This window comes from Calypte anna, chromosome 26, assembly GCF_003957555.1.
Source record: "Calypte anna isolate BGI_N300 chromosome 26, bCalAnn1_v1.p, whole genome shotgun sequence".
NCBI lineage: Eukaryota > Metazoa > Chordata > Aves > Apodiformes > Trochilidae > Calypte > Calypte anna.
Window position 1 is genome coordinate 5,403,025 of NC_044271.1, and position 27,232 is coordinate 5,430,256.

At 59.1% G+C, this 27,232-nt stretch overlaps 2 protein-coding genes across 2 annotated transcripts; one reads left to right on the forward strand and one right to left on the reverse strand.

Moving 5' to 3' along the window:
- Nucleotides 1–249: 249 nt before the first annotated feature.
- On the reverse strand, nt 250–15,789 carry PACSIN1 (protein kinase C and casein kinase substrate in neurons 1). Its single transcript, XM_030465454.1, has 10 exons — nt 15,751–15,789; nt 4,429–4,552; nt 3,980–4,136; nt 3,615–3,850; nt 3,284–3,439; nt 2,761–2,936; nt 1,769–1,889; nt 1,545–1,666; nt 787–980; nt 250–359 (listed from the first exon to the last, which is right to left on the reverse strand). Exons 2-10 carry the CDS (start codon nt 4,489–4,491, stop codon nt 250–252), a joined length of 1,335 nt encoding a protein of 444 aa, XP_030321314.1. The 5' UTR covers nt 4,492–4,552; nt 15,751–15,789.
- Nucleotides 15,790–17,468: 1,679 nt separating this feature from the next.
- RPS10 (ribosomal protein S10) lies at nt 17,469–24,943 on the forward strand. Its single transcript, XM_030465384.1, has 6 exons — nt 17,469–17,540; nt 19,207–19,356; nt 19,435–19,606; nt 22,868–22,945; nt 24,267–24,322; nt 24,855–24,943. The coding sequence occupies exons 2-6, from the start codon at nt 19,207–19,209 to the stop codon at nt 24,894–24,896; spliced, it is 498 nt and encodes a 165-aa protein (XP_030321244.1). The 5' UTR covers nt 17,469–17,540; the 3' UTR covers nt 24,897–24,943.
- Nucleotides 24,944–27,232: the final 2,289 nt, after the last annotated feature.

Here is a 27,232-nt window from a genome sequence, read left to right on the forward strand (position 1 = left end):
GACGACGTCATCTCTTGCTTCACATTATCTTAGAAGAAGAAGAAGAAGAAGAAGAAGAAAGCGACTATGCAAAATACTCTTCAGAGACAACTCTTAAAAAAATAAAAGCTTGGTCGGAAAATATGTCTGAATCTCTAAGTGTGAGGAGTGAAGGACCAGACGGCAGCATGGCTGGTTGGCTGGTGGAGAGATGGAGACACCGGAGGGTGGATTTATCTGCTGACAGCGATGAGGAGCACAGCACAAGACTTAAATTGCCTCCACGTAGTTGGCGGGGTAGAGCCCCAGCTGCCCGTTGTCCAAGCGCCCTTTGCACCATCCCTGCTCGTCTTCTTCCCCCAGTTTGGTCAATTCATCACCTGGAGAGGAAGGTGGGAAGGGAAGAGCTGGCGGTAGGTGTTGGAGTTGCTTTTGTCCTCTCCCTTCTCCCCCACATGGAGCTGCTGGGGGTTTCTGGGACTGATCCTGAGCATGCAGGTTCATGGGGTGGGAAGGGGTGACGCACGAGCCCTCCCATGCCCCATCCCACCATCTCTCCCATCCCACCCTCTCTCCCATCCCACCACCTCTCCCATCCCACACTCTCTCCCATCCCACACTCTCTCCCATCCCACACTCTCTCCCATCCCACCTGGGTTTGGGCTCAGCTTTTGCCTTCCCCTTCCTACCAGTTCAACTTTGCAGAGGGCTGGGCTCCCTCAGGCCCATTTTGAAGGATTTCACACCCCAAATGTGGGACAGACCCCCAGCTCCAGCAGATGAGCCCAGGCCAACCCTGGACCTTACCTGCTTTGAAGCTGAGCTCATCCTGCTCCTGCCCATCGTAGTCGTAGAGAGCCCGGACCCTCACACCCTTCCCTGCAGCCTCCTCCTCGAAGGGGTTGGTGCCACCGTTGGCCTCACTGGTGTTGAGGGAGTTGCTGCCCTCATCATCCGACCACTCGGCGCTGTAGGTCTGCCCACGGTCATGGCTGCCCACGCTGGGGTGGGGGGCAAGGAGGGAGAGGGGACATCAGAGAGGTTGGAGGGATGGGAGGGGGTGAGTGGCCACTGTGTGCCATGGGGAGGGGGCTGCAGTGAGCAGGACCCCCAGTAAGAGGGGGGAGAGTGGTGACTGTCACCCAGGACATCCCACATCCCCTGGGGTATCCCCCTAGCAAGAGGGGGGAGAGTGGTGGCTGTCACCCAGGACACCCCATGTCCCCTGGAGTGTTCCCACAGACCCCCAACAAGTGGAGGGAGAGTGGTGGCTGTCACCAAAGACATCCCACATCCTCTGGAGTGTCCCCACAGACCCCCAGCAAGAGGGGGGAGAGTGGTGACTGTCACCCAGGACATCCCACATCCCTTGGGGTGTCCCCACAGACCTTCAGCAAGACATGGAAGGAAGAGAGAGGGGTGGCTGTCACCAAGGACATCCCACATCCCCTGGAGTGTCCTCCCCAGCAAGAGGGGGCAGAGTGGTGGCTGTCACCCAGGACACCCCACGTCCCCTGGAGTGTCCCCACAGCTCTGGGAATGTTTTCCCATGGGATCTCCCTCACCTCCCCCTCTCTCCTGCCATGGCTCCGGTCTCTCCCGTGCTGGTGTTGGCCGTGGTCACCCCTTCCCCCTTCTTCTGCTTCTCCTTCCGTGTTATCGTGTGCGCCAGGTCCGGGTTCCACTCCTGCCAGCACAGAGCAAAAGAGCCCCTCAGCACCCAAACCTCTTTGGCGGGCGGGGGGGGCTACCAGCACCCCCAGCAGGGTGCCCATCCTCCCATCCTCACCTCAAACTGGGGCCAGTTCATGGCCATCCCGGGGCCACTGGTGCTGCGGAACCACCGGAGATCCTCCTGAGCATCCGAGCTGCGGATGGTTTGCTCCAGCTCCCGGTAGACATTGGCATAGCTGTGAGGAGAGACGTGGGGTGGGTGCTGTGGGGAGACTCTGGGGGGGTGGTCAGGGTGTGTCCCACCTCTCACCGGGGCTGTCACAGCAGCAGGGGGGATGATGGCACAGCTGGGGACACTGGGGTGGGCAGAGGAGGGGAGAGAGGGAGGGAGGGAGGGAGGAAAGGATGGATGGATGGATGGATGGATGGATGGATGGATGGATGGATGGATAGAGGGATGGAGGGATGGATGGATGGATGGATGGATGGATGGATGGATGGATGGATGGATAGAGGGATGGATGGATGGATGGATGGAGGGATGGATGGATGGATGGATGGATGGATGGATGGATGGATGGATCGATGGATGGATGGATCGATGGATCGATGGATGGATAGATGGAGGGATAGATGGAGGGACAAATGGATGGAGGGATGGATGGAGGGATGGAGGGAGGGATGGATGGGTGGATTAGGAGGGAAGGAGCCCAGCTTTGTTTGCTTTTATCCTTAAATTAAGAAGCAAAAAGGGGAACAGTGCAGTGTGATGAGTTTCTGGGAACTCTGCCACTTTACAGCACAGAGGGGGCTCAGTCCTGTGTCCATGTAGGACAGGGACATGCCCAGGTTGTGTCACCTCCTCTGAGGCACTGGGGGAGGCACCCTCAAAGCCCTCCTGTCACTGTGGTACCTCTTGGTGACCATCGTGTTGGCCAGAAACCCTTCTTGTGGCCTGGCAGCACTTGCCATGGAATGGTTTGGGTTGGAAGGGACTTTAAAGATCATTTACTCTTAGTCCCTCCAGGACTTGGTTTGCTTTCCAGGCAGCACCAGGAGACCTTGTGTGCTGGCACCTTCTGCCCAGGCAGCACAGGAGGCACCTACCTGCTGCTCTCAGCCAGGTTCAGGTGTCTCTTGATGTCCAGGAGCACTTCCTTGAGAAAGTTGAGCCTCTTCTCCTCAAACTGCTGGCACTGCTCAAAGACCTGCTCCATGCTCTCGATGTACTGAGGGGTGCACTTGTTCAGCTCATCCAGCACCTTCTCATACTTCTCCTGAGTCTGCAAAGGTGAGGGAGGGGTCCTCAGTTGCACCACGAGCACCTCAGAAGCCCCTGATGGGTGCTCAGAGGGTCTTGGCTTGTAGGCCACCACCACTGAGGAGCCCAGATTAAGCCAAGAGCCTCATGGGGTCAAATCAGTCTGGTTCTTGGAGAGGTTTTGCCTCAGTAAGAAGGGAAAACTTCTGCACCACTCCCCCAAGTGCTGCCTGCAAGTTCTCCCCTTCTACAGGACCATAGGGATGGGAAAATGGGAATGAAGAGGGGGAGAAGGGGCCTGGTGGCCATTTCCCCTGGTTTTCCCTTGCCCCCTGCCTCATCAGCCCGGAGCAGGGCAGCTGCTCACACCTTTTGCACATCTTGCTTGCACTTTTCTACTTTGTCCTGGAGCTTCTTCTGCTGCTCAGGGGTGTTGGACTGATCTGCCTTGCTGTTGGCTTCCCGGGTCATGGCCAGCTTCTCCTCCTTGCAGGCCAGGTGATAGGATTTCTTGGCTGTCTCCAGCTGTGGAGAGGAGAGAGAAGGGACATCAGAGCAGGGTCACAGCCCCCCGCCCGGCCACCCCTCTGCCTCCAGGGATGTGCCACCCAGATCTCCCAGCCTGGACCAGCACCCGGAGCAGGAGGGGGGAGATGATGCCCATGGTTTCCTCAGGACACACCATTGCTTCTCCTCTCACCTCCTTGAGCTTCTTGGCCCAGGGCTTCTGGGCTTTCCGGAATCCATCTTCAGCCTCTTTGGTTTCCTTGAAGCCTCCCATCATCTGCTTGTGGTAAGCATCCTTCTGCCAGTTCTTGACCTTCTCAAAGTCATCATTCAGCAGGCTGTTCTTCACCTCCTGGTGCAGCTCGCTCACCTTGTCTGCCTCTGTCATGATGGCACTCCAGGCCTTCTCCAGACTCCCATACTGAGGACCTGGAGGGGACAAGGGGACACCTGGACCATCGCTCCACAGCCCTCACCCATTCCACCTCCACGGGGTGAAGTCATGGGAGGACAACCCGGTGTCCTGGGTGGGTGAGGGAGCCTGGCCCTTTCTGGTACCTTTCTCAATGAGCTGCCTCCACCTCTTGGACCAGTCAGTGAGCTGCTGGGCATAGGACTTCTCAATCTTGGCCCTCTCATGCACACAGTTCATGAGGTCGTTGCAGAGTCGGTGCCCATCGTCGATCCGCTTCACCGTGCGCTTGTAATTCCCCACCTGGGATGGGGACAGGGACAGGAGGTGTGACTGGGGTAGCCCCGAGGTGGGGACAGGAGGAACCCCAGGGAGATGGTCAAACCCACCCCCCTCCCCATCCCTTCCACGGCTCTGCCCCAAACCCACCCCCTTCCTGTCCCTTTCACGGCTCTGCCCACGGGGGGGATGGCTGAGGGTGGGGGGGTGGGATCTCCAGCTGGGATACCCAAGCCAGCAAGGAGGGTGGTGTCCCCCCATCCCAGGGGCCAGGGGGGGCTGTGGTGGCAGTGAGGAGGGGGTGGTCAGGACTCACCTCCCAGAAGCTGTCAGTTGTCTCCTCTGGGGCTGCTGCTGTCTCATCGTAGGAACCCGACATGGCTGCCCTGGGCCTCCGTGGGGGTGGTGGGTGGCTCTGGGGTGAACACCAGCCTCATGCACTGGGGGGAGAAAGGAAGGGGGGACATGGGGGTAAGCATGGGGACACCCCCCTCTCCTGACCACAGTACAAGCATCTGGGTGCCAGGGATGGGTCAAGCTTCAGATGCTTCCTGTGCCCACCAGATGCCACCCACTTGGTGCCACCCAAACCCCCCCAGAACCACCAGGGAGGGGGAACGGGGTGGGGAGCAGCACAGTGAGGAGCTGACCAGCCAGGGGTTGGCTTGGGGTGTCCCCTGTAGCCACAGAGTGGGGACAGTGGCAGGGCTGGGGGAAGGTGATGAACCTCCCCAGGAAATTCTCGTCCTGATATTCCACCCTAATCCCTTCTGATCTTCGGAAAAACGGCATCCCCGGAGCATCACGTGGCCCCACTGCCTGCCTTAACCCTTTGCTGGGAGCTGCACTTGGGGTGGGGGCTGAGGGGATGGGATGGGGATGGAAAGTGGTGGCCATGAGCACCCTCATTGTCCCCATCCTGCCCCAGAGCTGGATCTGGTTCTCCAGCCCACACGCCCGGCCCACATGGCACCTGCCACAAGGAATGGGGACAAAGTGGCTGTGAACTGCCCCAGTTTCTTTCCAGAAGGGCTGTGGGAGCAGGATGTGGCCATCAGTCCCTTGTCCCATCGTTTCCCCTGAGGAGATGGGGGGAGGCCTGGATGAATCCTGGGTAGGGGTGTGTGGAGTGGGAGGGCAGGGTGGGGGCTGTGGGGTCCTGATCCCTCCATGGGGACGGTCAGGGGGTGCTCACACCCTTCCAGCTGTCCACCAGGAGCCCAGGGAATGGGGGAGATCATGGGTCCAGGAGGACAGGGGGGGCTGAAACGGTTACTGGAGCTGAGTGCAGGGCTCACTGTGCTGGAACTAACAGGGCCTGGCAGGGATTTAGTGATATAACCAGGGAGGCACCAATCCCCACCGCCCCAGCTGGTTAAAAATAAACGTGTGACTGTCCCTCAGCTCAGCCACCCAGACACAGATGGGTGGGGGGGACTCTCCACGGCGGTGGGCAACGTCCCCCGTGCCCACCTGGCACCCACGGCACAGCCATCACCTCCCACCCGTGGTATGGCCATCACCTGGCACCCACGGCACAGCCACCCACAGCGTGGTCACTGTCTGGGACCCCAGGGGCTGCCCCGGTGCACCCATGGCAGAGCACCCAGCTCCCAAGGGACCCCACGGGGTGGCACATCCCTCCTGCAAGCCCCGGGTGTTGGGGTCTTTGTGCCTCCAGATCCTGGTGTTGGGTGCTGGTGCAGCACAGGGAATCCTTGGGGTGACAGTCCTGCTGGGGGCTGGGACTGGGATTATGAGGAGGGAGCTGGGGGAACCCCAGGACCCACAGACATGACAGCCACCCCCACCAAGCCGTGGGGCACCACGGGCCGTGGCTGCTGCAGCTGCTGCCCCTCAACCTTTCCAGGTCTGAGCCACAGCCCTGGGGGTTATTTTTGGCTCTGCAGCACTCCCCAGCCAACGCTGCCACCTCTCCCCCCTCCTCTGCCACACACGACCACCCCTCACACCCCTCTGTCCCCCACCATCCCAGCACCCCACAGCCCATCCCTTCACATCAAAGCTGCTGGCAATGCCCAGCACTCACAGCGGGGACCCCCACAGCGGGGACCCCCACTCTGTTTTGCCCCCTCCAGCCCCACATTTCCACCAAGCCCCCCCAGAGGAGCTGCAGAGCATTTGGCATCAAGTGATGGGGAAATTGGTCCCAGCTTCTGCCCCCGTGTCCCCTTGGGGTCGCTCCTGCAGTTGCCACCCCCCCTGCTCCCCCCATCACTGAATCTCTGTCCCCATCAGCTCTCCCCGCCCTGAGCGTTGCCGCGTTCGTGACACCCACGGGGCAGCTCCTGCCCCCAGCCGTGTTGCAGGGGGGGTCTCTGGGCCCCCCACCCTGTGCAGGCAGGAGGCTGCTGCAATGCAGAGAGCTGGCGCTGCCGGCACTGCGGGCACGGGCAGCTGCCCCCCCCGTGCTGCCTGTCCCTAGGCTGGCAGGGACAGTCCCGGGGCAGAAGAGCCCCGAGGTGCAGGGGGACTGCAGGGCTTGGGGTCAGCACTGTCACTGCTGCCTGCCTGTCCCCCTCTTGTGGCTCCTCGAGAAGGACGAGAGGGACGAGCTGGGTCCCTGTGTCCCCTGTCCGGAGCTTTGCCTTTGCCATCACACTGACATTAAACACCCCCCTCCCACCCCCATAGAGCAGCCTTGGGGTGCCCCATCAGCTGTGGGTGTCCCCTCCTGAGCTTTGGGGTCACCAGTCCCAGGGAGAAGCTGCATCCAGTGGCAGATTGCTCTGCCTCCAGGTGGGTTTTTTTTTTTTGCTTCCCTGTCCCCAGCACCTTGGCTGATGGGGAGGGGACAGAGGGAAGAGGCAGCTACCCCATGTCCCGCCTGCTGCCACATGGGCTGAGCCTGGGGACAGGGGACCGAGGGCACAGCCTCCTCCTGCTGCAAAGAGCCCTTTGCCACTGCAGGATGGTGGCAGATGTGCTACGGGTCGGGGAGAGGAGCACAGAGCCAGCCTGTGTCCCCATCCCTGTCCCAGGGCAGGAGATTGACTGGAGGGGCCCAGGGGTGAGAGTTAATGAGGCTGGGAATGGGGCGGGTGATTAATTATTAGCGGGACATCCTGGGAAGGAGGCAGCCACTGCTGGGAGCTGAGCTGGGTCTGCAGGCACCGGAACCAGAGGGAATTCCCGAACATCAACCCCGACACCGAACCCCGCAGCGCTTCCCCTTCCCTCCCGCAGCCGCAGCCCCCGCACGGAGCCGCAGGCACCGGGGACCCCGGGGTACCGAGTGCGTGAGCTGGGGGGGGACATCGATTTTCTGCACCTTGTCACCTTGCAGTTACCTGGGGGCTCCGGGCAGAGAAACCAAAGCTCAGCGTTTGGAAAGGACCCAATGGTCTGAGCTGCTTTTATTGCAGCGAACTACGGGGACTGACCCGGCCTGCCGAACCAAACCGAACCAAACTGAACCGAACCAAACCAAACCAAACCAAACCAAACCAAACCAAACCAAACCAAACCAAACCAAACCATCCATGGGGCTGGAGTGGGAAATCGTCGCTACGTTTGGGCTCTTTTTGTAAGCCCATGAGGCCGAGGAGGAGGGCAGGGGTTTGGGAGGGAGGCGGGCAGGCTGGGGGTCAGGTTTTTGGTGGTCATTTGCTCTCCCTCCTCTCGGCACGGGGGTGGCCGAGGCTCAGGCGGGGGAGGGCAGCTCCAAATGCCACCGCATCACTGCTGTCACCGCATGAGAGGCACTCGTGGCAAAGACAAACGGATTAGAAACAGGAGAGGAAGCCCCGGGGCAGCGCTATGAGCGCATCCCAAGCACCCGCAACCCCCCCCGGGGAGCCCGGCTGCGGGATCTCCCCCCGCACAGCTCCAAGACAAGGGGCTGCAGGGGGGAGAGAAGGGGTTTGGCTGCAGTGTGGCTCAACTGTGTCGTCCCCCCCCCTCCAGAGCCCGCGTTGGACACTGCAAGGAAAGGGTTAAGCGGGTGCTGCTGATTCACGCTGGCAGCTCCAGGCACCGCCGAACGAGGAGCAAGATCGGAGCCGGGGCTGAGCAGCCCGGAGGGGTGTGAGCAGCCTCAACTCAAGTCCTCCCCCCCCGTGTTATCAAACAGATATCAAACCAAGCCCAAGGCCATGCGGGAGGTGAGCCTGGGCCCTTCCCAAGCTGTCTCCGTGCTGCAAACAGCTCGTACCAGGGCCCCATCCTGCATCTCCTGGCTGCAACAGCAGCAGGGTTGGAGTCCCCGGGGCAGAGAGCTGAGCCCCGGCCACAGGGCAGGGGACAGCAGTGCCCTGTACTGATGTTACTCCGTGGGATTTGGGCCCCAGGAGCACCGTGGGGATGGCTTGGACCCAGTGCACGGAGTCACTTGAGCAGCACACGAGGTGGCTGCCTGGACAGAGGGTCCCGAGAGGTGACACGGAGGTAATGGAGGGAAACTTCTTCTTCTGGAAGCCACTTTGCCAGTGAATCCTGCGCAGGATGTGCCTGCAGCACCCACCTTGCTTGGGTTAAAGCAATTTGCATCAGCCAAGGGGGATCTGAGCACCTGGGGAGGTTTCAGGCTGCCAGAGGGTCAGGGCTTAGAGGCTCCCCCAAACCGGAGTGTTTGCAAAGGAGGTTCAGTGATCTGGGAATGTTCCCAGGAGCCGGATGGCAGGACGGTCACCTCGCAGGTCCTGCCAGGCGCAGGGGGGGGGAAGAGGGGAGGAACGCGTTTATTCCAAACCCTGCCCTGCAAACGCCTTTGCATCCTGTGTGTGCTCTGCAGAACCCTTCACCTTCCTCCCGAGCCCCCCAAATTTGCCCTGCTCGGAGAGCAGGACACCCCTCAAAGTCTTCTGGGAGGTTTAAGAGCCTTGGGCAAAGATTTCTGGAAAGATGCCTGGCGTTTGCAGATAAGGGAAGTGTTTCTCTCCAGGGGAGCTTGCAGGAGGCTCAGGTAGGGTGGATGTGCCAAGAATGTGGATGGGCACCATGGGGGTACAGGACCAGGATTAGCAGCCCCATCCGTGCCCTCAGGCCTGGGAAAGAGACCTCATTTTGAGGGGTTTCGCCTTGCCTCCCAGCTCTGCAGCTTTTCCCTGCCCGCTGCCTCAGCCTCCTGCTGTAAACAAGGATGCTCAGGAGCTGTAGCGGGGATTTTTGTGGTCCCAGGAGCGGGATTTAGGCAGAAAAAAGAAAAAAAAAAAAAAGAGTTTTGCAATTAAACCGAGGAGCAGTAAATGACGGTGGAGGGGGACACGGAGGTGCCGTCCCCTGGGTCCCGCAGCAGGGAGGGGGAGCCCAGAGCCCAGTCAGGCGCCGGTACTGGGGGTCCCGTCCCCTCCCCTCCACCTCAGTGGGACAGACGCGGGGGTGGCAGTGACAGCAGGCGGGTGGGGGTGACATGGAGCAGGGTGACATGGAGAGACAGCGGGATTTTGGCTGTCTGTGGTGGGCGGAAGGAGAATTGGAGCCGGAGGGGGCTCAGAGAGGGGATAAGAATGGAGGGGGACGGAGGGGCGAGAGCAAAGTGGAAGCTGGGGTGACAATGGCTTGGGTGGCGGGGTGTTCCCCCAGCATTTGGGCAGGGGGACAGCAATGACAGGGTCAGCACAAGCCCCTCTCCCCATCTGCAGCTGGGGAAACTGAGGTACGAAGCCGGGAGTGCAGCAGCGTCGCAGAGGGGGTGTCCCTTGCCCCAGAACAATACCGGACACACAGGGGGGGTGAAGGTCGTGTGTCCCCCCCCATCCTCCCTGCCTTGCAGAAGGGATCAGGGAACACCGTGTCCTGGCGGGGGGGTTGGGGTGCAGACCCTCACGATACCGCCTTGTCCTTGCACAGCATCCTCCCCCTATATTCCCCCCCATCCCCACTGGGGACCCAGGCATCCCGCACCCTTTTTCGCCCCCCCCTCCCTCCCCCTCCCGGCCCCATCCCCATTTCCACAAAGGCTCCACGCAGCCCAATCCCCGCAGGAACACGGGCCACCAGCTCTCCCTTCCCAGGCTGCCCCCGGCTCTTACCTGGGCCGGGCAGTGGGGGCCCGGGGGGCTCCGCCGGGCAGGGTTGTGGGGAAGGGGGGGGGATCAGGAGGGTTGCGCTGCGTTGCGCTGCGCTGCGCACCAGCCGTGCGGGCAGCGGAGGCGCGCACGGCCGCGGGCACGCGCCCTGCCTGCAGCCGCCCGTTGCCATGGCAACGAGGGGATGGAGCCGCTGCCTGCAAAGGTTGCAAAAAAAAAAAAAAATTCATTCGGGGAGAGAGGGGGGAGAATGGAAAAGGAGCGATGGAGATGGACACTCTCCCCTCTCTCCTTCCCCATGTTCTGTGCCCATGCTGCCCCTTGCAGCCCCCTCCCCACTCCTGTCCCCATGGGGCTGTGCTGAGACCCTCGCCCAGGTCACGGTCCCCAGGCACATTCCACAGTGCCGGGTGGGTGCTCAGCACCGCAGGATGGGTGCAGCGGGCGCTGCTGCCCGGGGCTGGGGGTGCGTGTGGGTGGCAGACCCCAGCGGTGCTGCCCATCGCTACCCAGCCCCCTGAGGGCCACAAACTGGATCCTTCCTCCTTGGGCTGCCCTGCTGGGAGGCTGTTTGGGGAGCTGAGCACTCTCCTACCCCTGGAATTCCTGTCCCTCTTGTGCAGGATGGAATTGAAGGGGAGGACGGGGGCTTCACCCCCCCTAAGGCTTCTTCTTCGAAGCCAGGGAGCCAGACAGCTCCCTCCCGAATGCCATCTGCCCCCTTAGATGCCTGGGGCTTGTGCTTGGGGTCACCAGGAGGTTTTGAAGGACGCTGCAATCAGGGGTGAAGATGGGGGTCCCAGGGGGTCCCCACAGCCAGGGGAGCTAAGGAGGATGCGGGTGAAGGTGGCCACTGACTCTCTCCCCCCAGTTGCCCCAACGCTCCTGCATTTCCCCCCAGCTCCAGGGTGATGTCAAGGAAATTAAAAGCCAGCAGGAGACGAGCTCTTCCAGCCGAGTAACCGAAGCCGCCTGCAGGAGCTGCAGTAATGAGCCTGCCCTGCCTCTGCTGCACGGATCGGGTTGCCCGGAGAATGCGACCCGGTCCCGGGGGGTTCTGATGGCCTCCGGCCTCCAACACCGGCTCAGCTTTCCCCTAACGAGCGCCTTGGAGTGCTTAATGCAGCTCAGTGGGGTTGGGGTTCTCCCTCCTGCCCTCCTCCCGGCTCCTTCCAGCTTTGGGCCATCCCAGAGTCTTTTCCCCACCTCGGGGAGGGTCTGAAAAGCCCCTAAAATCTTTCCTGCCCGGCTGCAAAGTGCAAGACCCAAGTGATCCAGTGCTCCCCGAACCCAGCACAAGAGCCAGGATGGACCGAGGTCCCTGAGGTTCCTGAGGTCCCTGAGGTTCCTGAGGTTCCTTTTCCAGTCAGATCTTTGCCCATTGGCATTTCAGGGTGAGGGCCAGGAGGGTGCTGGTTAACTGAGCATCCTCCTTTATGTGCAATGAGCTTGCAGTTCTCAGCAGGGTCACTGCAGGCTCTGCCAGGCTGCCCCAGCTGCCTTTGGCCCCACCAGCACCCATGGGTGCAGAGGAGCAAATGGCCCTGGCATTAAGCACAGGGTGACAAGTGTTCCCCAAGGAGGTGACAGGAGGGACCTCGGGGGGGTTTCCCAGTGCTCGCAGCCCATTTACCACCAGCTTGGTGTCAGATGTGGTCCGGGCAGGTAAGACTGACCCACACCTCCTCCCCCAGCAGCTCGGGCTGTTGGCAGGCAGGAGCTTTACCTCCCCATGATGAGTGTCAGCCAATTCTTTCTCCAAAAGCTCTGCCGTGACCAGCATTTCCCTGGCTCTCACCATCCCACTGCTTTCCTATCTCCCGCGGTAAGTCATTTCCCCTCCTGTAAAATGAGTTTCCTTGGGGGAAGCAGCGGCCAGCCTTGGCAGGAATTAAGCTCTGATTTATAGGGCCACTTGGCCGCTCTGAAATTACGGCTCTCCAAGCACCACGGCGAACCCAGGAGCAGAACAAATCAGCTCACACCGTGCTGGCTCTGCCAGCATCGAGCCGGTGAGGACAGGAGAGGAGGGAAATGCCACCAACTATCAGGCACCCTGCCCATCACCAGCCGGCAGCCTTTGCACGAGGGGGGGGATTTCAAGCATAGCCCTCCCCCCTCTGCCTCTCCAGCAAGAAAAGGAAAATATTTTTCCTAAATGGCAGCAGAGCCTCCCCCCCCTCTGAGCTGAGCACCAACCGGAGCTGGGAGCAACGGGAGAGCCCCCAGCCCCTTGGGTGTCCAGGGAAAGCTGCTTGGGGATGGGGGGCAGAGAGGGTTCCCAGCTCCCTGCTCACCCCCAGCCCATCCCTGGCCTTCTGCTGCCCCCTCCCACTCGCTGCCGGGGGCAGAGGGGAGGGGGAGCTGGGGTTTAGAGTGTGGGCTGGGAGTTGCAGGGGGAGCTGGGGGTTGCAGGGTGGGCTGGGGGTTTGGAGGGTGAGCTGGGGTTTGAAGGGTGAGCTTGGGTTTGAAGGGTGAGCTGGGGTTTAGAGGGTGGGCTGGGGGTTGCAGGGTGAGCTGGGGGTTTAGAGGGTGGGCTGGGGGTTGCAGGGTGAGCTGGGGGTTTAGAGGGTGGGCTGGGGGTCGCAGGGGGGGGCTCGGGGTTGCAGGGTGGGCTGAGGGCTGCAGGGGGGGCTGGGGGTTGGAGGGTGGGCTGGGGTTTAGAGGGTGGGCTGGGGGCTGCAGGGGGGGCTGGGGGCTGCAGGGGGGGCTGGGGGTTGCAGGGTCGCTGCCCCCGGGCTCCCCCCGCCGCAGATGTGCCGCGGATCCCAGGAGCAGAAAGAATGGGAGCGCCGGGTGATTTTCGCATCCCTAATTAGCAGGGGAGGATAATTGGCTGGTCTGCAGCAATTACGCAGAAAGGCAGCCATTGTGGAGAGCCCCGGCATGGAGCAGGTGCTGCCAGAAACCCACCGGAACAATTCCCTTCTTGTCTGCTCGGAACCAGCCCTGGGGCATCCTCCCAACCCTTCCGGGGCTGGAGACAGGGATGGGACATAAAGGCTTCATTTTTCCTGGGAAACTGCGTGTCTCGGGGTGCAGCAGCTGCCCAGGAGGAGCCCACGGCCACGGCCCCGCTGCCTCCTTCCCCCCGTGTCACACCGAGCCAGCCCCGCCGGGAAGTTGCGGGCTGGATGTGACCTCCAAGGCAGGATCCCGGCAGGATCCCGGCAGGATCCCGTGTTTGCTTTCGTTGCACAAAAAAACCAACCAAAAACTGTCGGGTTGGGGGCTCTGCGGGGCCAAACCCCGTCCCTGGGCAGAGCTGAGGTCTCCTCCTCCCACCGAGGAGCATCCCAGCTGCATCCCTGTGCTGGCAGCATCATCTCAGCCCAGCAGGGTTGGGGATATGGAATTTCCTTCCAGCCAGGAGGATCAAACCAGAGGCAAACCCAGGCTTTGGCCCTTCTGCAGCTGCTCTTTGCTGGCACTGAGGTTCCCTTCCCTTCCCTTCCCTTCCCTTCCCTTCCCTTCCCTTCCCTTCCCTTCCCTTCCCTTCCCTTCCCTTCCCTTCCCAGCCCCTCTACACGTCATTAATCGATGCCCGCCAGCCCGGGATCACTTTCCTCAATCCCTTTACAGTTAAATCCACGTCCTGTCCCGTTGCAGCCCTTTCGGCAGCCGCGTGTCCCACGGCAGAGCCACGGGTGGGGTCGGGGCCAGCGCTGGCCACGGGGGTCACGGATGGGTGCAGACCCCCGGGCAAGGGAGGAGCTGAGGAATTTATCCGCTTGGTAAATCCCCCAGATTTCTCCGGACTCTTGAGATGGGAAAGGAAAATCCCAGGAGATAGGAAGGACCCGTTTGGGGCTCCGGGTGAGGTTTGGGGTTGGACATGACACCCGGTGGCCACCGAGTCCGAGTTCGGTGTGGTCAAGGGTCTCGCACCAAGTATTGGGTTTAGGGATGGGGGAAAGGGGAACGCGGGGGCCGAGGGAAGCGGGAGCAGCCCGGGGAAGCTGTAATCCCTTTAGCAAAGCTCTTGCTTTGCCGTTTCCAAGGCAGAGGGGGCGAGAGGAGACGCAGGAGGAGGTGGCCAAGGGCAGCTCTGCTGCTCCTGAGATGAGTTTCTCCCCGGGGAGGGTCCCTGAAATCGCCGCAGCATCCCAGGGGCAGCCCCGGGGGGCTCAGGGTGTCCCCATCCCACCCCAGCTCCATCCCTGCTCTCCCGGAGAGGAAGAAACCAGGGGATAAAAGGGTAGCAAAGCCCCATGGTGGCACCAGGGACGTGTCACCTCCCGCAGACCCTCCTGGAGGAGGGAAAGAGCCCCCCCCAACCCCATGCACCCCACAGGAACCCCGCTGCTCCCCCCATCTCCCTGGGACAGCTTCCAAACACCCTGTGCAGCCCTCAAAATCCCAATTCCATTGCCTCGGGAGCTTCCAGAGCTCAGACCCTGAAGGGTAAATAGGGGCTGGGGGTGAAGGGGGTGTTGGGCACTGCCCCCTGCCCTGCAGAGCCCCCCGGCAGCTCCCGGGCTCAGCCTAAGCTGCCTTGCAGAGCCTCAGCTCCTTGCCAGCTGCTCGGGAGTGGAGAAACTCGGCCGTGTCCCTACAGATGAGGGGATTAGGGAGCTCTGGGGGGGCTTCACCGTGAGCTCGGCCCCCAAGCCCCCAGGGGAGGGGCGGCTGGCACAGGCTGAGCCCCTTCAGCCACAGAGCTTGGAGCAGGAGCTGGTGCTGCTCAGCGGGTAAGATGGTGCCAAACGTGTCCCAGGGGTTTGGGGGGGTTGTGGGGGGAAGATGAGAACGGTTGCTGCCAGCCCCCTCAAACTGGGCATGGGGGTCTCAGCTCTCCCTTATGCACCCAGAGGGGGGGATCTCACACCCGGAGCTGGCAGCAGGGGATCCAACAGCACCCCCAAGGCATCCCAGGCCTGTTTTGGGGGCTGGGAACCCCCCCACAGAAGCCCCCAGGGAGCCCAAGGTGTGGGGTGGGTGTCTGGGTGGGCTGTGGGGTGATGGGCACGGGGCTGTGGGAGGGTTGTGCCCCACGGTGCCACATCCTGGGACACCCCAAAGCTCTGCCTCTGCCATCCCCCAACCAGACCCCTTCTCAGAGCCCCCCCCAGCCCCTTGCCCAGCCCCCAGCCCCTCTCTCAAGCTTACCCGAAGCTCCCAGCCCCCCAGGAAGGGACCCCCAGGACCCACTCTGCCTGCTGACCCTGCCAGGGAAAAGGGGGTGAAACCCGAAATTCCCAGGGGGGAACCCGAGGCCCACGGTGAGCCCCAGGTGGCAAAACCCAGCAGAAGTGTGGGAATCACTTTAAAGAGGTCAGGGGGCTGCTCTGCTGAGGAGGATTTCATTTCCCAGCTTAAAAAAAAAAAAAAAAAAAAAAAAAAGAAGGAAGGAAAAACCCCAACACCAAACCAAACAAAAAAACCCCCAAACCCCCAAACAACAAAGCATCCCAGGGGCCCAACCCACCCATTTCAACCCCACCCTCCAGGGACCCCCATCGGGGCCGGGGGGTGACCTGCACACGGGGTGACCATCGCAGCCCCCCGCATCCCAACCACCTCCTGGGGACATCACCACTGTCACCCTCCGTGTGTCACTGAACCTCCGTGTGCCAGCCCCCTCCCCTCCATCCCCACCCGGGACCTGGGGTGTCCCCAGATCCACCCGGGACCCGCGTGTCCGGTACCTTTGGGACTCGGGGCCGGTGTCGGAGCGGGGCTGGTTCGGTGTCTGGCCGGGGCTGGATCCGCAGGAAGGTCACGGCAGATGGGGAGGAGGGGGAAAGATCAGCGCGGAGATTAGGGAAACATTTTTAGCCACCCAATCCCCACCCCGGGCTGGCGGCTCCTTGGCCACACGAGGTGACAACGGCGGCGGAGAGCGAGGGGAAAGAGCGGGGGGTGCGGGATGGGGGTCCCCAAATCCCCCTGCCCCTCCTGGGCTTCCATCCCTTCCCTTTCCTCTTCCCCTTCCCTTCCTCTTCGCTTCTTTCTCCCTTCTTCTCTTCTCTTCTCTTCTCTTCTCTTCTCTTCTCTTCTCTTCTCTTCTCTTCTCTTCTCTTCTCTTCTCTTCTCTTCTCTTCTCTTCTCTTCTCTTCTCTTCTCTTCTCTTCTCTTCTCTTCTCTTCTCTTCTCTTCTCTTCTCTTCTCTTCCTCTTCTCTTCTCTTCTCTTCTCTTCTCTTCTCTTCTCTTCTCTTCTCTCCTCTCCTCTCCTCTCCTCTCCTCTCCTCTCCTCCTCTCCTCTCCTCTCCTCTCCTCTCCTCTCCTCTCCTCTCCTCTTCTCTTTTATCTTCTCTCCTCTCTTCTTCTTTTTCCTTCTCCTTCTCATCTTTCCCCTTCCTCTTCTCTTCCCTTTCCCATTCGCATCCCCTTCCCCTTCCCCTTCTTCTCACCTTTCTCTTTCCTTTCCTTTCCTTTCCTTTCCTTTCCTTTCCTTTCCTTTCCTTTCCTTTCCTTTCCTTTCCTTTCCTTTCCTTTCCTTTCCTTTCCTTTCCTTTCCTTTCCTTTTCCTTTCCTTTCCTTTCCTTTCCTTTCCTTTCCTTTCCTTTCCTTTCCTTTCCTTTCCTTTCCTTTCCTTTCCTTTCCTTCCCTTCCTTCCCTTCCCTTCCCTTCCCTTCCCTTCCCTTCCCTTCCCTTCCCTTCCCGTTCCCCATCCCGGGCTCTCTCTGCTTTGGGGGACACACCCAGGACACATCCAGGACACACCCAGGGGGTCCCCAAGCTCCCACCCCGCTCCGTGTCCCCCCCCCCGGCAGGCAGGGGGCTGGGGGGGCTGCGGGTGCCCCCGACTCCCGGGGATTTGGGGGCACTGCCAGCCCGGGGAGGGGGGACACGAGTGGGGACGTGAAGGAGGTGACACACGTGGGGACCTGGAGGTGGCGGTGACACGAGTGGGACACGGAAGGGATGTCGGGGATAGGGACAGAGAGGGGGATGTCTGCAGTGAGGACATGGAGGTGGTGACACGAGTGGAAGGTGGAGTTGGTGACACCAGTGGGGACGTGGAGGAGGTGACACGAGTGGGGACGTGGAGGTGGTGACATCAGTGGAACATGGGGGAGGTGACACGAGTCGGGACATGGAGGTGGTGACACCAGCGGGACGTGGATGGTGTGACACGAGTGGAGGTGACACGAGTGGGACACGGAAGGGATGTCGCGACTGGAGACGTGTGGGGGGATGACTGTAGTGGCGATTTGAGCGGAGGGCACGGGGTGGGACGCGGGGGGGTCCCGGGGCCCGGAGGAGCCCGTGGATGCCCCCCGCCCCCTCCCGCCCCTCCGGTGCCACCGATGCGGCGGTGACAGCCGCCGTCAGGCACCGCGGAAGACACCCCCAGGCTGGCGGGGGTCCTGCGAGCTCCGCTCAGGCAGCGCCGTGGCCACCCCGCCCGCCAGGGGTCCTGCGGGAGGCCGGAAGTGGCTGCGCGGCGCATGCGCCCTCCTTTCCGCTCTAGGCCCCGCCGCCGCCGCCACGGTGAGGCTGCGCTCCGGGCCCGCATCCGCCCCGCATCGGGGCCATCCCGCGGCTGTGACGCGGGGCCGCTGCTGGGCTGTAACGGGGAGACCCGGCCCGGTCTCCTGCGGGGGGATTTCCGGAGTGGGGGGGGTCTAGGCCCGAGTTGTCGGGGCGGGAAGGCCCGGGGGGGGCTGCAGGCCCTGGGAGGTCCCGGGACTGAGGGGTGGGAGGGGACGGAGCTTGGGCTGGCGGAACCCGGGCACCGGTACCGGCATCCCCCGTGGGCTGCAGGGAAGGGAATCTCGCTGAGTGCCCAGCCGTGGGCTTCCCACCCGGGACCGCGGCTCGGGGCTTCCCCAGCGCTCAGCCCCATGTGGGGCGCAGTGCCCGGGAAGTTCCGCGGTTCCCCAGCCCCGGAGCTGCGGTGGTGTCTGTGGGACCCGGGTGCTCCCTGGCCCCGCTCCCGTGGGGTTTCCCACGAGTGTCCTCAGGGCCCCGGTACCGGCTGTGGGGCCGTACCCTGAGCTCTGCCCCGGCCTTGTCCCTCGTTTGCCCGCGGGCAGCTCCTGCCGGTTCTGAGTGATGGAGTTTGTTATGAACGCTGCAGGAGGCCCTGTTGGGTTTGGTCTGCACAGGAGGAGCAGAGGGGGAGGATCCCCGGGTGTGGGGTGCTGAAAAGGAGCAAGGAGTGAGGAGAGATTTCCTCCCTCAGCCTTTCCCACGGATTCACTGTTAATGTGTGATCACTCCTGCTGGACTCCTCACTGCTTTGATTTCAAGTCACCAGGGGGTGTTCACTGCTCCCCCCCCACTTCTAGGCTGGGGAAGGGACTCGAGCAAAGATCCTGTGATCCTACAGATCCTGTGGTGAGGCCACAGCTTGAGTCCTGTGTCCAGTTCTGGGCCCCTCAGCCCCTCAGGAAGGAGCTTGAGGTGCTGGAGCAGGTCCAGAGAAGAGCAAGGAGGCTGTGAAGGGATCCAGCAGAATTGCTGTGAGGAAGGGCTGAGGGAGCTGGGGGTGTTGAGGCTGGAGAAGAGGAGGCTCAGGGGAGACCTCATCACTCTCTGCAACTCCCTGAAAGGAGGTTGGAGCCAGGGGGGGGTTGGGCTCTTTTCCCAGGCAACTCTCAGCAAGACAAGAGGGCAGGGTCTCAAGTTGTGCCAGGGGAGGTTTAGGTTGGAGATTGGAAAGAATTTCTTTCTGGAGAGGGTGATCAGGCATTGGAATGGGCTGCCCAGGGAAGGAGTGGATTCTCCGTGTCTGGAGATCTTTCCAAAGAGCCTGGATGTGGCACTGAGTGCCATGGGCTGGGAACCACGGGGGGAGTGGATCAAGGCTTGGACTTGATGAGCTCTGAGCTCCCTTCCAACCCAGCCAATTCTATGATTCTGTGATCACTGCAGCAAATGCTGCCTGGGCCTGGGTCACCCAGGGTGGTGTCCCTGGGCTCTGGTGACCCAGATGGGAGGTGACACTGGTGCTGTCCAAAGCTGCTGAGCAGGGAGAGGAGGCTCAGCCTCAACCCTCCTGCCTGGCACACAGCAATGGGATGTGAGTGACAAGTGGTATGGAAAGGGAATATTTATTAACTTCCATTGGTTGGACTTCCAAGGGTTGGACTTGATGAGCTCTGAGGTCCCTTCCAACCCAGCCCATTCCATGATTCTCTGATTCTCCTTTCAGATGTTGATGCCCAAGAAGAACCGAATTGCCATCTACGAGCTCCTCTTCAAGGAGGGAGTGATGGTGGCCAAGAAAGATGTCCACATGCCCAAGCACCCCGAGCTGGTGGACAAGAACGTGCCCAACCTGCACGTGATGAAAGCCATGCAGGTGGGCAGGGGGCTGGCAGGGGGGGGGGAGCTCCAGGGGGGGGTCAGTGAGATAATAACAGGTGAATCCTCTCCTCAGTCCCTGAAATCCCGTGGATATGTGAAAGAGCAGTTTGCCTGGAGGCATTTCTACTGGTACCTGACCAACGAGGGCATCCAGTACCTCCGGGATTATCTCCACCTCCCCCCTGAGATTGTCCCCGCCACCCTGCGCCGCAGCCGCCCTGAGACAGGGAGACCCCGGCCCAAAGGTGAGGGGGGGGTAGCAGGGAAGGGTGGGGGAGGCTCTGGGGTGGTGGTGCCTCAGCTGAAAGGCTCCCAGCTGGCAGAGGGTGAGGGGTTGTTTTTGGGGGGTGTGAATGTGAAGGTTTTGGGGGGTTTTTGGGGGGTGTGTTAGGAGGAGCTGCACGGAGGTTTTGTTGCTTTGAGGCTGGGTGTGAAATGAAGAGTGAAGTTGGTGAAAAGAGTGAAATTGGGTGAATGGGGCTGAGTGTGGGGGTTCTGGGGCTTCTCTGGTGATAAAAGGACTGGGATTGCTGAGAGCTGGTTTCTGGGGTGTCCATGGGGGTGTCTGTCTCTGCCAAATCCCTACCCAAAGGGTTTTGTCTCTTTTGGGCAGAGCTTGCAGCATCACCACCCCTCTGCCTCAGGGTGTGCACTGCAGGTACAGAGAAGCTTGGGTTGGGCTGGGTTGTCCTCAGAAGAGTTTTTCTGGAGTGTACAAGTGGTGTGGCCGTGGCTGGGATAAAGGGAACAAACTCAGCTGTGGCACCTGAACACCAAAGCTGGGCCTGGGTGCTGGTTCTGCCTCACCTGGGGTCACACTGGACCCCCAGAGTGCTGTTAGATCTGCTCAGTGAGCTGCCAGGCAAGTCAGGTCATCAAAACTGCCTTCAGTTCTCTGCAGATTTACACCACATGGATGTGGGGGGTGAGCTTGGGGTTCTGATCTGTTCCTTGGCAGGGTTTTCATACCCCAAAGTCAGGCAGGTGGCAGTTGTGCTGCTGCTGGTGACTTCTCAGCCCCCAGCTGCCTCTCTTGGGCATTTCCCCCCAGAATGTGCTGCAGCCCCTGGGCTGAACCCCATTCCCTGCAGGTCTCCTTCTTCAAGCAGAAAAAAAAGGCAAATTTTGGGTTGCAGACCCCTCTGCTTAGTCCAGATAAGGCAGAAGCTGCAGTTTTGGTTTTTTGGTGGATCCTTATTTCCTTGTGAGCCATTTTCCATCCTTTTGGTGAGGAAAGCCAGGGAACAAAACAGTGTCAAGAAGCTGCAAGTGACTGTGCTGAAGTTATTGTGCCCTTCAGCTCTGTTCTGAGAAGGTTTCTGAGTTCCAGGTAATAATCCTGAGCAGGAGGGATGGTTCTGTTGTCTGTGTGCACGTGGGAATGCTCTGCAGGATCCCTCCTGCTTCCTGCTCCCGGTTTCTTGTCCAGTAGGAGACAGGAATCACCCAGTGCAGCTCCTGGGGTGTAACAGTGCCCAGAGGATCTTTTCTGGAAACTGAAATCACAGGAGCTGCTGAGTTGGAAGGGAGCCCTCAGGATCCAACTCCTGTCCCTGTGGAGGGCAAAGGAAAGGGAAGGAAAAATCCCCAGAGCCATGGAGAGCAGAGCAGCATTGCCAGGGCTCACAGGAAAGATTCCTGCTCCCTGGAGGCAGGAGCTGGGGATCTCTGCACCTTGTCTGCAGCTGCCCCTGCTCTGACTGAGCTTGGCAGATGGAATTATTCTGCTGGGACAGGGGAGCCCTGCATGACAAAGCTCTTGGAGCTGTCAGGAGCCTCTTCCTCCTCCTCTTCTTCCTCCTCCTCTTCTTCCTCCTCCTCTTCTTCCTCCTCCTCTTCTTCCTCCTCCTCTTCTTCCTCCTCCTCTTCTTCCTCCTCCTCTTCTTCCTCCTCCTCTTCTTCCTCTTCCTCTTCTTCCTCCTCTTCTTTCTCCTCCTCTTCTTCCTCCTCCTTCTTCCTCCTCCTCCTTCTTCCTCCTCCTCCTTCTTCCTCCTCCTCCTCCTCTTCTTCCTCCTCCTCCTCCTCTTCTTCCTCCTCCTCCTCCTCCTTCTTCCTCCTCTTCTTCCTCCTCCTCTTCTTCCTCCTCTTCTTCTTCTTCCTCCTCCTCCTCTTCTTCTTCCTCCTCCTCCTCCTCTTCTTCCTCCTCCTCCTCCTCTTCTTCCTCCTCCTCCTCCTCTTCTTCCTCCTCCTCTTCTTCCTCCTCCTCTTCCTCCTCCTCCTCTTCCTCCTCCTCCTCTTCCTCCTCCCTGCTGGCCTTGTGACACTTTGTGTCCTGTCCCCAAGGCCTGGGGAGGCACAGGCTGCTGAGTTCACCTCCAGTTCCTGCAGTTTGGGGTTTTTTGGGTTTTTTTGCAGCTTGGCAAGGTTGTAGCACCATCTGCTTCCTAGGAAAGAAGGGCACTGAGATGGGGAAAGGGGATGGTTTCTTTGGGAAGCTTTGGATGTTCCCACATTTCTCCTTTGGATGTTCCCACATTTCTCCTTTGGGTGCTGTGTTCATCCAGAGAACTGGAGCAGCCTCCTGTCTCCAGGAGTTTGGGGCTTGCAGGTGGAGGAGCAGCACCCAAGCTCCCAGATCTTCCTTGGCCTCTTGGGGTTTTGAGGCCTCTCTGGCTTTTTCCTTTGGGGTACTGATGACTTTTTGAGTAAAGCTTGGTGCAAAAGGTGGAAGAGTCAGGGCAGAGCAGGCTGGAGATGGCAGCCTGAGCTTTACAGATGGCATTGAACTGCTTGGAAGTAAGGATGGAGAGACTTGGAAGTTTAAAAATAAAAATAAAAATAATGGTTGAACTTGACAGGAAGGATGTAGGAGCTGTGTTTAGCTTTACTGTGTTTATCTTTAGCTGTGTTATCTATGAGGAGAAGTGGGTTTTGTACAGGAAAACCAGTGGAAAACCAATTTACACCTGAGAGTGTCAGTCAGGCTTTGTGCCCCTTGCTGCTGGCAGTGCCCTGGGGCACAGCTACCCTGCACTGGGTGTCACTGCCTTGGCCTGGGGGTGCAGGATGAACCCCCTAGGAGTGGCAGGAAATGTTTTGGTTGGTATTAATCTGATGCTACACAGATTATCTGCTCTTGGGTTTATTCAGCTCTCCCATTTGGGGGATTTGTGACACTGGTGGAGTCAGAACTGTGCAGTTGGGGATGGAGCTGCACTTTCAGACATGACAGATTCCTTGTGGTTCTGATAATTATTTTTATAATAAACTTTAGTCTCTCATTTGAGGGCCAGAAAACTGTTGAGATGACACCTTCAGTTCCTTTTTCCCCTCATTTCACCTCCCCCCAGACACAAGCTGCAGCACACAACCAAATTTCACCCTTAAAATGAAGTTTTTCTTATTCCCTCACTTCTCTCTTCAGGTTTGCACCCTCTGCATGACCCAAGTTGCAGCTCTGCTGAGACCTCCAATATTTAACTCTGGTTTTTTTTCCACGGGCTCACCCGTGGGATGAGTTCTGTGTGTCCTGGGTGGGTTTTTGACATTTGTGTTTTGCCTCCCAGGGCTGGAAGGGGAACGTCCTGCACGCCTCACCCGGGGAGAAGCTGACAGGGACACCTACAGACGCAGTGCTGTGCCACGTGAGTGTCCCTCAGGGGGCTGAGACTCTGAGACCCTTTGGGGGCTTTTGTCCCCCCTTTTGGGGCCAATTCAGGGTTGGCTTACTCTAAAGAAGAAAAAAAGAAAGGAAAATTGGGAGCCCAGCTCAGGTGTTTACACAGCAGAGTTTCAGAGCGTGTCAGGGCAGAAGGGACTTGAGGGATCATCTGCTCCAGTCCTGCTGATGGTGTTGGTGTCAGTGGCTCAGCACACTGGCAAGCTGAGACTTCAAACTTTATAAAGTGGAGGAATCCACTGCTTTCCTGGGAGACCATTCCAGTGCCTGACTGGTGAAAAATTTCCCTCTTGTGCTCTTGTCAGGGTTTAACACTGGCCTGGCAATTGAACTGAGTACCAGATGCTCTCTGTTAATCTCTCTCTTCTCCCTGATAAAGAGAGGAGAGAGAGAAAGGGAGAGAGACTGATGGGTTGGAAACTAAACTGCACAACTTTAATGAAACAGGAATGAGAAATAAGAAAAATGACTAAATCTATACAAATATCCAGGAAAATTGATCCCAGGTTCCTCCCCCTTTCCCCCCAATAACTCTCACATCACCCCCGAGGCTGCAGGGCAGCCCTGGGAAAGTCCAGGCTGGAATCCTGGGGTCAGGAGCAGTTGGGAGCTGGAGGCAGGAACACACAGATCCAGGCTGGGATGGATCAGGAGCACAGGCAGAGGAAGGGATGGAATCCTCCCAGGATGCTGAAGGGAACAGGGAAGGGGTGAAGGAAGGGAAGCAGGAAGGGCAGGAAGCTGGAAGCTCTTGTGATCCCTCAGATTTCTCCTGAGTGTGAGGTGTATGGGATGGAATCCTCTGTTTGGTCAGTTCTGGCATCTCTCTTGTCCCTTCCTCCCCAAAGGAGGCTGCAGGTGGGACCTCTCTGCTCCTTCTGGAGGGTAAAATGTTCCTCAGAGCTGAGCAGTGTCCCTGGCTCTGCACCCCAGGCTCTGGCTGGAACTATAACCATGGAGTTATCAGTCCCAGAGCAGCCACTGCCTGAGAACCTTGCTGTTCATTTCAGCAAGAGCAACTGCTTACAAGAGACTGAGCTAAAAGCAAAAGTACAAGACAAACCAGCTTTATCCTGTCCCAAACCAGAACAGCTCTGGATCCTCTCAGTTTGTCTGCAGCTCCTTTTTTGTCAAGCTGGAGCAGGGGATTTTCTCTGGGATGGGCTCATTACCTCTCTCACAATCTGTGTTTTGCCTCTTTGACTGCAAGCCTTTGATTCCAAGCAGGAGCACAATACTTAGGGAGTGTATCCCTTGGTTTATAACTCACCCATCTCTCTCTCCAGCTGGTGCTGACAAGAAGGCTGAGGCTGGTGCTGGAGCAGCCACTGAATTCCAGTTTGTGAGTATTTGTATCTGAAATATTCTTCCTTTATTGAGGCTTTGATTAGGAGCAAGTGGATGGGTCAGGTCTGGGTGGTGCCTCTCAGCTCTGGGCCTGGGTATTTGGCTCTGGCTGTGAGGAAGAGGCTGGCAACTGGTTTTAGCCTTCATGTTCAGCTTGTTTGCTGAATTCTTCTCAGGGAAACTTGGTGGTGGCCTCAGAGGTGTGACAGGAAGGCAGCAACACTTTGGAAGAAAGCTGAACTCTCAGGAGGAAATGGATGATTTTATTGCTTCAGAACTAGAAGTGTTTTAGACCTGATGGGCAGAGCTGGCTGGGCTGGGTTGGTTTGTGGTGTCACTCACCTGGTTAACCCATGCCAGGTATCCAGCAGGTCAGAGTCAGGCAGTGCTGGGAGCAGGGGATGCTTGTCAGGAAAACGTGGAGCTGAGGGCAGTCAGGTTGCTGGTTGGTGGTTTTGCTGCTTTATTCTGACTGCTGTCACCTGCTTAGTAGGGTGACTTCTAATGCTCTCCCTTTTCTGTTGCAGAAAGGTGGATTTGGTCGTGGACGTGGTCAGCCCCCTCAGTAGAACTTCCTGCTCATGTTTTGTGTATAATAAAATAGGTGAAAATACCACCTGGCTCCCATGGCTGCATCTGATTAAAGTGCCTGAACCTGGAGCTCACCTTGCAGGGAGGTGACTCAGATCTTTGGTGCCTTTAACAACAGGAGAGGAGCAGCTTGTGGTTAGAAAGCAGGTTACAGGAAGGAACTTTTATAGGTTTGGGAGTTCCTGATGTGTAGGGAGCAGAGGTGATTCTTACAGAGGAATGAGGAGTGCTGGTTCCTGGCAGCACAGAAATGCTGCAGGCTGTTTGCCTGCTCTGCCCAGGCAGACACTCACACCAGTCATTCCCAGTAACCCACCCAAGCTGGGCTGAGAGACAAATTCTGTTTAGCAGACAGAAAAATCAGGAAATTTGTGTTGGCCTGAGACCCCCTGTGAACAGACACAGGCAGTGCAGGCAGCTGGGCCCTGCCTTCATCCCTAATTCCCTGTGTTAATTAACCCTGGCTTAGGGAAGGCTGGGTGGCTGTGCCATAGGGTCACCTGCACTGTCCAGCCTGCCAGCAGATGTCACCCACCAGCTACTAATGAGCTGATGCTAATTGGGAATGGGTTTCTGTAGCCTGGGAGAGAAATGGGATCTTGTTCAGGGCAGTTTGAATGTCCCAGAAGTGCTAGACACTAACCCAGGAGCAAAGGGGTTAATTCCATGTTTAGGGGGAGGGAAATAGTGGGCAGGAGGTTATTTTATTTCTGAAGGTTGTAGGGTGGTTTCAAATCTACTTTAAATCTGTTTGAAATCCTTGCTTTCACTGAGCCCTCTGTTGAAGTTTGTGGGGTATGATTGAGCTAAACCTCAGGGCTGACCTGCAGAGTCCCAGGTGGCTGGCTTGAGGCACTTTACACCTTGGTGTTAACAATACAAAGGTGCCTCTTCAACTTTGCTGGTGATCCTCTTCAATTTCTGGATTATCTGCACCTATCAGGTCTTGGCTTTTCTGCTTGTTTTGCCCTGCAGCACAGCAGGAACACTGACACTTGCTGCTCTGCCTTTATTGTGGGTTTTTTTTGGAAGCAGTGTGTGTTCAGCACAGGTTTTTGCTCTTATGTGGAATTCAGCAACTATTTAAAGTCATTTTGGAGAACTTCAGTGTGTGGCAGTGGGCACAAAGTGCTGAATTTTTTCTCCTAAATTCCTGTTTTGGCTGAGTAAAGGAAAGAAGATCCAAAGGAGCAAGCTTGGGGTGAAGGCACCAGGTAGACTCTTCCACCAGGGAAGGATTAATCCCCACATCTTTAATCTTAGGATTTTCTGACCCCCCAGCCTGTCCAGCCTGTGACAGGAGCTGTGTGTGGAGAAGAGCAGATCCCATCCTCATCCTCCCACACTTTTTTAGCCTTCAGGCACCTGAGCTGATGGATGGAATCCAAGAATCATGGCTGTTCAGTCCCCTTTCTGCATGGTGCCTCCCCTGGTGCTCTTTGGTGGGATCCACACTGGGAAAAGAGCTTTTTATTCCACAGATGAGAGCTGAAGATGTTCAAACTTCTTTGCTTACCCTTTTCCCCACTCTTGTGTTGTCAGCCCGTGATGCTGAGACCAAACCAGGGCTGGGCAGAGATCCCTCACAGCTGAGGTTTTCCTCCTGGGGGAGCACACAGGGAGCTGGGGTGTTACCCCAGCACCCCCGTCCTCACACCCACTGTCCCAAGAACCCAACCCCTGCCCGGAGGTGTCTGTTGGGGGTGACACTGATGTTAACCCCTCCCAGGGGGGCAATTTTGGGGCTCCCAGGGTGCCTGCCCTGGGGCTGAAGCCCCCAAAGGCCCAAGCGTGTGCAAGGAGGGGGGGCTGCAAGTACCCCCCGTGAGGGGGCTTCGTGCTGGTGCCTCGCGGGCTTGTCCCTTGGCTTGTAAAGACCCCGTGTCTGTCGCCACCCCGGGGCAAGGGGCTCCCTGCTCCCCCCCATCCCCTTTTGTTCCGCTCCCGTCCGCGGGGTACAATGGGACCCCCGCTCTGCGCCATTGGCGTAAACCGCCACCCCTTGCCTTGCGTAAGTTGGGCATTCTTCCCCCCCGCGGCGTCTGCGCGCTTTGCGTAAAGCCGCTGTCACAGCGGAGCCATGTGCGCGGCGGACGCTGGGGGCCGGCGCTGCCCCTGCGCCTTTTGCGTAACTGCCAGGGCGCCCCAGCACGCAGCCTCCCGGCGGCTCTATTCTCGAAGGCGATTTACGCCGCTGGCGCAGTGGGGTTGGCGGCAAGGCGGAGGGGAGGAGGCGGAGGCGGAGGCGTGGTGGCGCTGTCTGCGCGGGGGGGAGCGATTCTGGAAGCCGAGCTACGCCGTCTGCGTGGCGGGC